General features: G+C 39.5%; 1 protein-coding gene across 1 annotated transcript in view; it reads left to right on the forward strand.

The window, feature by feature from the left end:
* Positions 1 to 9,654, forward strand: part of LOC134323632 (dysbindin domain-containing protein 1-like) — a 32,038-nt gene extending 22,384 nt beyond the window's left edge. Inside the window, exon 4 of the mRNA XM_063005209.1 lies at positions 8,384 to 9,654. Coding sequence (XP_062861279.1) covers positions 8,384 to 8,541 — 158 coding nt within the window. The 3' untranslated portion in view covers positions 8,542 to 9,654. The remainder of the gene's footprint in view (positions 1 to 8,383) is intronic.
* The last annotated feature ends 55 nt before the right edge of the window (positions 9,655 to 9,709 follow it).

Below are 9,709 nucleotides of genomic sequence, written 5' to 3' on the forward strand. Positions count from 1 at the left end.
AAGTAAACAAGGCATCTGCTAGTCACATTGACAAATAAACTGGCGATTGTACACCATCTCCGGTACGGTTATATCTATTAATCAGTGTCTTTACAAGGTTTGGCTGTGCCTTCCAGACAAGTGTTTACTGAAACTATCCCATTGTTCCATGATGTTATCGTTTGTCCAGTTCAATCTGCCCAGCATTTTCTCACATGCCACACTCTCCATCATTACAGTCTTCCACATATTCAGCGTAGGGGTATGAGGTTCCTTCCAACACCTTAAAATTACTCGAGCACAAGTTAATAGTCCAGTTTTTAATATCCTAAACATAGGCTTGCTTAGGTGTGGCACTTGAGATTTGTCCCCAAGGAGACACAGTCCTGGTGATCTGGGCAGATCATATCCCAACCATTTACTCATAAGGTCTAATACATTCATCCACAAGGGCAAAACTTTAGGACATTCCCATAAAGCATGCATATATGTACCACGTTCTTTTCTACATTTCCAACATAAGTCGTCTTTTATTAGGCCCATTCTATAAAGTCTTGTTGGGGTATAATAGTATCTATGAATTATTTTATACTGAATAAATTTGTTTTTGGCTTCTCTGATATATTTCTCGGCATTGGAAAGGATCCCCTCCCAGGTCTTCTCATCCACTACATGAGACAAATCTCTCTCCCATATTACCCTCAAATGATCACAACTGTTATTATTTGTCCAAGGGCATATCTCGTACCACTTAGATGCTTTGTGATACTTTGTTGGTAAATCCATATAATATTCTATTGTGTTTTTATCCTGAAGGAAGTGAACCTTTTTATTTACACAGTGTCTAATCTGTAAGTATTTCCAAAAGTGACCCTGACCCTCCAAATTAAATTTCTCTTTTAATATATTATAAGGAAGAAGACTGCCCTCTTCAAATAAATCGCTTAATGTGTTGATCCCCTTTTTTTTCCAATGAGACCAACATATAGTCTGTTTATCTATTTTTATTTTTGGGTTGTGCCATATAGAAGCATACTTTTGGTTATAATGAGTGATTTTACATTTTTTGTGTACATTTTGCCAAACTGCTTTTGAATGTATTAATATAGGATTATTCAGGTAGTTGTATTTCTCCCTCTTTAATGTCTGTGAAAGAATTTCAATAGGTGTAAAAGGTGATGTGAGTTCTTTTTCAATCAAGATCCAATCCAAATCAGTGTTGTTTCCACTCCAGTGCTTGGCAAGCTTTGCCATTTCTAAAGAAATACTATAGTGTTCTATATTTGGTAGTGAAAGACCCCCTGCCTTTTTAGATTGATAAAGTTTTTTTATTTGAATCCTGGGTTTTCTCCCATCCCAAAGAAAATGTTTAATCATATTATTGTATCTTATTAATAATTGTTGTGGGATAGCTATGGGTATCATCCCCGTTAGATAGTTAATCTGTGGAGCTATCACCATCTTAATTATATTTACCTTCCCCCATAAAGTCAGGTGTAGTCTACTCCATTTCTCTAAGTTCACTTTAATTTTGTTTAATAATTTTTCCATATTAGTAGTAATAATTTCTTCTATGTCTGGGTTCAGTTCTATACCTAAGTATTTCATACCTTTTGAAAACCATTTAAATTTGCAGGCAGACAATGAGTTAGAGGAACAGGCTTGGGACACTGGCATTGCTTCTGACTTGTGCCAGTTAATACAATACCCTGATATTTTGGAGAATGATTCAATAACTTCCAGCAGCACTGGTATGGAATCAACTGGGTCCTGATTTAATACTAGAATGTCATCTGCATAAAGGAATAATTTATGTTCCCTCTTACCCCCAATAACTCCTTTAATTCTGGGCTCGTCCCTGATCAGTATGGCTAATGGTTCAAGGAAGATTGTGAACAATAGTGGACTAAGGCTACACCCTTGACGAGTTGATCTGGATATATTAAAGAACTGGGATATCATACCGTTGGTAAGAACTGCAGCCTTAGGGGAAGAGTATAGAGTTTTTATCCATCTACAAAATGCATCACCCCAAAGGGGTTGTTCTTAAGTCAAAATGTTCTTAAATTAAACCTATTTTTCCCATAAGAAATAATGTAAATAGAATTAATTCATGCCAGACCTCCCAACCCCCCCCCTTACCTAACCTTTCTAATGTCTTAAATAGTCTTTTTTGTTCAAGTATATTTTCCCTTGAATCTTAAATGATAGAATAGACATTCCTGTAATAAACAATGATATACAGTAGTACTGTACATAAAAAACACATCACATTTCAGTACAGTACGTGTGCTGTACCATACACCATAATACAGGGTGGGCCATTTATATGGATACACCTAAATAAAATGGGAATGGTTGGTGATATTAACTTCCTGTTTGTGGCACATTAGTATATGGGAGGGGGAAAACTTTTCAAGATGGGTGGTGACCATGGCGGCCATTTTGGATCCAACTTTAGTTTTTTCAATGGGAAGAGGGTCATGTGACACATCAAACTTATTGAGAATTTCACAAGAAAAACAAGGGTGTGCTTGGTTTTAACGTAACCTTATTCTTTCATGAGTTATTTACAAGTTTCTCTTTGTTTACAGCCATTGACATGTCGCAGAGGTTAACACGTGAGGAGCGGATAGAAATTGTGTTGATGTCTGGTGAACGCAGTACCCGGGTCATTGCAGCAGATTTCAATGCAAGACACCCTACGAGACCACCCATCTCCCATGCTACAGTTAGCAACTGCTTGCCAAGTTTCGTGAAACTGGTTCAGTTGCCAAAATGTGGACACATGAAAACTGTCACTAATGAAGAAACATCAGTGGCTGTCCTAGCTTCATTCAGCAAGAGCCCACAGCGTAGCACTCGCCGCATGTCACTGGAGAGTGGCATCAGTCGAACATCCCTTCGGCGGATATTAGCTACTTACAAATGGCACCCTTACAAACTCCAGCTGCTGCAGCATCTCAACGAGGATGACCCAGATCGGCGCACTGAATTTGCAGAATGGGCAAAACAAAAATTGGAACAGGACCCTCAGTTTACACAGAACATTTTGTTCAGTAATGAGGCAAACTTTTATGTGAATGGTGAAGTTAACAAACAAAACCACCGCTATTGGTCTGACACTAACCCACATTGGATAGATCCCTCCAAGACTGTTGGAACACAAAAACTGATGGTATGGTGTGGTATATGGGGTACAAAGATAGTGGGGCCATTCTTCATCAATGGAAACCTCAAGGCCACTGGATATTTGAAATTGCTACATGATGATGTGTTTCCCTCTTTATGCACTGAAGCTGGCACGTTCCCTGAGTTTTTCCAGCAAGATGGTGCATCACCACATTATGGGTGTCAGGTCCGAGCATTCCTAGATGAACAGTTTCCTGGAAAGTGGATTGGTCGTCGTGGGCCAGTTGAATGGCCCCCAAGGTCTCCCGATCTGACCCCCTTAGACTTTTATCTTTGGGGTCATCTGAAGGCAATTGTCTATGCTGTGAAGATCAAGATGTGCAGCACCTGAAACTACGGCTACTGGAAGCCTGTGCTAGCATTTCTTCTGCGGTGTTGCTATCAGTGTGTGAAGAGTAGGAGAAGAGGGTTGCATTGACAAATCCAACACAATAGGCAGCACTTTGAACACATTTTATAAGTGGTCAGAAACTTGTAAATAACTCATGAAAGAATAAAGTTACGTTAAAACCAAGCACACCATTGTTTTTCTTGTGAAATTCTCAATAAGTTTGATGTGTCACATGACCCTCTTTCCATTGAAAAAACTAAAGTTGGATCCAAAATGGCCGACTTCAAAATGGCCGCCATGGTCACCACCCATCTTGAAAAGTTTTCCCCCTCCCATATACTAATGTGCCACAAACAGGAAGTTAATATCACCAACCATTCCCATTTTATTTAGGTGTATCCATATAAATGGCCCACCCTGTACATTTCCTTCTTTTTTTTATAAAATGTATCTATCTACCAGAAACAACAATAACTTTCATACTGTACTCACCATTTAAGTTGACATCTTTGGCTTGCAGGGAGGGAAGAGGCAGAATTGAAGGGGATTATTGTTTGAAAGGGAAGCCCCCTTCCAAAAGAACATCAGGAGTCATGTCTGGAGTTGTTTTTCTCCGTGGTTGAGTGTGCAAACCACTGGGACCTGCTTCAGGCTCACTAGGTTTCATTTTTTTTTACAACAAACGCATCCAATGTTGACTGTTTTTGTCTTTTCTTTAAAAGTTGCCTGTAGTACACCATCACATTGTCATTTAACAATTGCATACAGTGGTTAGTCTTATCCTTATCAGGATGAGACATTTCTACAAAAGTCTGCACCTCCGTCCATTTCTTTAAAATGTCCCTTATTTCGGCTGAAGAAGTTTGCGGCACCCCCCCTTTCTTCGTCTTCCTCCTGCGAAAGTTCCTCAGCTGCCATTCGCTGCTGCTCAGCTAAAAGGTGCTGCAGCTCCTCAGTTGACAGTTCTTCACTGTGAGCTTGCACTAAATCGTCGACGTCGTCACTGTCCACTTCCAAGCCCATGGACTCAGCTATGTTAACAATTTCATCCACAGGATCAGCTGAATGCTCAGACACATCCTCAAATCCCTCAAAGTATCTTTCCTGGATAACTTTAGGCCACACTTTCTTCCATGAAGATCTCAGGGTCCTTAGAGTTACATCAGACCATGCCTTTTCAATTAGCCCCACACAGGAAAGGATATTGAAATGTTTCCTCCAAAACTCTATAAGGGTGAGATCTGTTTCCGAGGTCATCTGGAAACACATTTGAAAAAGTGCCTTCGCATACAGTTTCTTGAAATTTGCTATCACCTGCTGGTTCATGGGCTGGAGAAGAGAAGTTGTGTTAGGTGGCAAGAGCTCGATGAGTAACCATGGGAATTCTTCTGCCAACTCTTCCTGCAAGTCTGGAGGGTGGGCTGGGGCATTGTCCATGAGGAGTAATGCATTGAGTGGCAAGTTTTTTCCCTCAAGGTAATTCTTTACTGTAGGGCAAAAAACCTCACGAATCCACTCAAGAAAAAGCACTTTTGTCACCAAAGCTTTCGTATTAGACCTCCACACGACACCTAGCCTATTTTTCATAACTTTATGCTTTCTGAAAACACGAGGGGTCTCAGAATGATAAATTAAAAGAGGCTTGATTTTGAGGTCACAAATCATAGCCTCTGATAGGCGGTCACCTGCCATTTGTCTTTCATTAAGCCACACTAAAAGTAACCTTTCCACTTCATCCAACACTGATGGTCGTAATTTTGTTATTTGCGTTATACCTTTAGCAACACTAACTTCCTTGTACTCATCTTTTCTACTCAAAATCGTACATATTGTCGATTTCGCCATTCCAAACATAAAAGCAAGATCAGTCACTCGCATGCCATGCTCATGAGTCCACTTATTGGAGTCCACTTATTCGTGACGTCGCAAGTTTCATTTGTGTGTGAGTTTCGGTTCGTAATCCGAAATTTGTTCGTACGTTAAGTTGAAACAGATCGTTCTTAACCCGAAATGTTCGTATGGTAAACCGTTCATAACTCAAGGTTCGACTGTATTGGTAAATGTTTGTATTGTTCATGCTGCTTATTTTGCACAAAGAGTATTTAGTTTTTGCCTGTGTCTATTTACAAGTACAAATAAAATACATATTATAGATAAAGCACATAAAACTTTACATAACTGTTATTGATTACTGTCCTGATTTGCACACACTGGTTCTTTAGTCGAGGCGGTGGTTCATTTGTATACTTAAAGGCTTCTGTGCATTATGAAATGTAGGCTTAATTATTATCAGAAAAACAAATAATGCAAACCACAGTTAATGTTAGTCCACGATTTTGTTTTGTGTTCTTGATGCCACTTTTAAAGATAACAGAAGCATATATCAATCTCCCTGCTGAAACTTTCTCTTGGATCTAATTAATATTTTTTCGTTCTTGTTTAATTTTTGACAGAAGATTGTAAGTTTTTGAATACTTTTTTTTTTTTGCACATACAGAAATATTGGCAATTTTATGGAAATTATAGTGTAAATTACACATAGGTAAAGTACAAACGCACTTTACGCAAATTCACGAAACTAACACGTAGGTCAGTTTCGTGAATCGGAGCGTGCGTAGTGAGGCTCGCATTCCGTCTGCGCATGCGTAGTAAGGTTCTCATTCCGTGTTTTGATTAATAAGTGCTTTTCTTTTGACTTTGTGCTCATAAATGTAAACAGATTTGCATCCGTTTTTTATTTTAAATTAACTAGGACCCACATAGTCGGTCACTATTAAAAATGTACATATTTATTCACCCAGCAAACACAACTACGAGTTAGCCGCTTGGTGGCGATAGATAGATACTTTACTTATCCCGAGGGAAATTACGCCATGATCATAACGTTGTGTGAAAGCAAAGCACCCAGGAACAAGAAATCTTTCAAAATGTATGAATTACAATATTAATATGATGAAGCGTCTACATCATCATCTACAATTAACCTGACTGCATTACATGCCACTAACACTATTACTACCTCTACTATTATAACTACTACTGCTGCTATTACCTCTACTGTTGCTTCTGCTGCCAGAGGCGTCATAGGACTAGGGTTGCCAACTTTCAGAACTGGAAATAAGGAACACCCTGGGCTGGCGGGTTGGCAGAAGGCATAGGGTGGGGGGTGGGATGGCGGGTGTTCACCTGAGCGGGAGCGGTTAGGGTCTATAACAAATATAACGGGACTTACACCATCATAGGAACATTATCAAAATGTTTTATTTAGGCTGTTTAACATTTATTATTTTCATTCTTTATCATAATAAATCAGAACCATATTTTAGGCAAAACAACATAAAGAACATCATGTAACATGTTTTCTCAATAGTGCAAACAACATTTTTACATAATCCATCTTCACACTGACATGCAGCCCCGGTTCTGGACTGTGTTGCTTAGGAAGGCAGTGAGAAAATCTGGGGGGTCAATGCCCACCCCAGCGCCCCCATAGCACCAGCCCTGCTCGTGTTACTTTAGTTTCGCCCTAAGCCGGATTCGAACCTAGAGCGGAGATATACAGTATGCACGATGCGCTCTGCCCAATGCGCTACTCAAACAGCGGTGTATTAAATAGGTTGTTATGCTGATATGCCTGCACACACACGGCATTACTAAGACTAAAAGTGAATAACCAAACGCTTTCTAATTCCCACGGTAGCAGCAGTTTTCTTCTGTTTCATACATATCGGCCTGTCTCAGTCTAATCTGCAGCATTTCTCTCCCACTGATAAAAATACGGAACAAAGCACATCCCATATTAGTTCAATACAGAACACCACGTTTAGTTTACAAATAAGGAACGATCCGTATTTTACGGGACGGTTGGCAACCCTAGTCATAGGACCCAAAAGGTTGTTGTGCCCCAGTAAAATCATTGTGGTAAAAAGTAAATAAGGAAACCAAAAAGCTTTCGGTTTTATCCTGAACTGCTGAGCAAAACCAAAAGACATGTCATGCAAAGGCACTACATTTGCCCATTTTGCCCCAACATGTTTCCACAATCTTTATCAGCCAACACTTCAAGTCCTACCTTACTTTAAGTTACGGTAGGTAACACTAAGGACACGCACGCACACACACACACACACACACACACACACACACGTTTAGGGCAATTTATCATCTCCAGTTCACCTGACTGCATGTCTTTGGACTGTGGGAACCCACCCCAGGGGGACACGTGCTGACATGGGGAGAACATGCAAATTTCGCACAGAAAATACCCAGAACGCTCCAGCAAACCCAGGACCGAACTCAGGACCTTCAAGGTGTAAGGCAACTGTGTTACCCACCAAGCGACTGTACTGCCAGGCCCATAGTTCAAACTAATGTATAGTCAGAAAGATAAAGTACAGGTAAGGCTTCATGGTTACTGTACCCTGCAAAATACTGTGTATGTGTTGAGATTTTTTAGTACGCACTATTGCCACAATAACAGAATCAAGGCATGGATAAATTAAGCAGTTGCTTTGGACCCATTTGGCACAAAGAGCAGAATTAATTCATTAATACTAATAATAATTTTGATTAGATCTTCATTAGTGTTTCACACAAGTCTGAAATAATCCTGTGATGGTAGTGGACCTGCATCTTTGATGATTTTTGAAGCTAAGGGTGGGGAGCATCCCAAAACGTTACCTGATGTCCTGGACAAAAAAACTTCAAGGGTATCATAATACTGAGCAAACAGCATCTGAAAAACACAAAGCCACTGCCCACAATGAAAACATGGCAAACTCCTGTATGATACTAAGAGAAAATGCATTCTCTGCCACATATCATTTATATGCACCTTTTAATTTCACACAGGGATATCTGATATTGTGATTGTGTTTTTAGGTCACCACAACCACCCGCCACTTCACAGGGGAGGCTACCTACGCTCTCCCTCGTGGACGCGCTGCAGTAAGGTAGAGCAGTCACGTGAAAGGAAGCACCCAAGCGATTCAGACAGCGCCGAGTCCTACCGCAAGCTGGAGCGTCCCAAACAGCCCTGAGAAAAAAAAAACACACAACTGGGTCATTCTGAAATACAGGACTGCAACTAAAGACTCAAAAATATGACCTAACTTTCTGCAATGTGCATATAAACAGTATTTGCAGGGGAAAAGAAGCAATGCAGACGGATAAACCATTCAATACAATATCTTTATTAGTTCATTTATAAGACCACTTTAGCTACCCCATAATTATAGCTTCAAAAATAATCAGACATTTAGAAGAATACACATCATGTGATTTATAAAGCTAAAATTATTGGCAGGGCTGCCATCCAGAAAGTTTTGTGTCCAATGTCAGTTGGCAAAGAGGCATACCTTGGTTAAAGAACACAAAATCTGCTCCTTTGAGCAGTGACTAAAATCCATTTGGTCTAGAGTTACCATTCACCATATTTTCTACATTAGCCACCTGGTAGAAATCACTTGGTGTAATGATGGCCTTGCTTATAGCTGCCAGGAAATGAGACAATTTAAAGGATCGAGTGCACCCTATGGTGCTTCAACTCTTTTCAAATAAAGTTTTAATATTCCAGAATAATAATGCAGTCAACAGTTCTGAAATACAGACTGGAAATCAGATCTACACCTCAACATTTAACTTTTGCTCTACATGAATGCTCCAGCCCAATACAAACCATTTAGAAATGGCATGATGGACTGATAAGTGAATGTGAACAAGAAAAAAAAAAGGAATCCACCATCTTAAAGATGATAATACCAAACAGTAGTGGTTTAATGGTAAAGATACTGGACTAGTAATTGAAAGGTTGCTAATTCAAGCCCCACCACTACCTAGTCACCACTGTTTAGCCCTTGAGCAAAGCCTTTAACCCTCAACTGCTTGCACTATAATTGGTTATAATTGAAAACAGCTTTGGATAAACGCACCTGCTCAATGCAGTTAATGTAAATATGCCCATTTGTTCATAACCACAACATTAACCACTGTGTCCTTTATAAATAAAAATATGCTTTAGTCTTAAAAATCAGTGGTTTACAAAAGCAGCTTTCCAGTTTTCAATAAAACATTGGACCGAAAATGTTTGTAATTTACTCATTATCTTGTTAATCCTATCATTTAAGAACTATTAAAAATCTGTAATTCCAGAAGTTTTCAGTTTTGTGTTTTATGAGTCGGCATCATATCAAAACTGTGCAAACCTAA

Source organism: Trichomycterus rosablanca, chromosome 11, assembly GCF_030014385.1.
Source record: "Trichomycterus rosablanca isolate fTriRos1 chromosome 11, fTriRos1.hap1, whole genome shotgun sequence".
Taxonomy (NCBI): domain Eukaryota; kingdom Metazoa; phylum Chordata; class Actinopteri; order Siluriformes; family Trichomycteridae; genus Trichomycterus; species Trichomycterus rosablanca.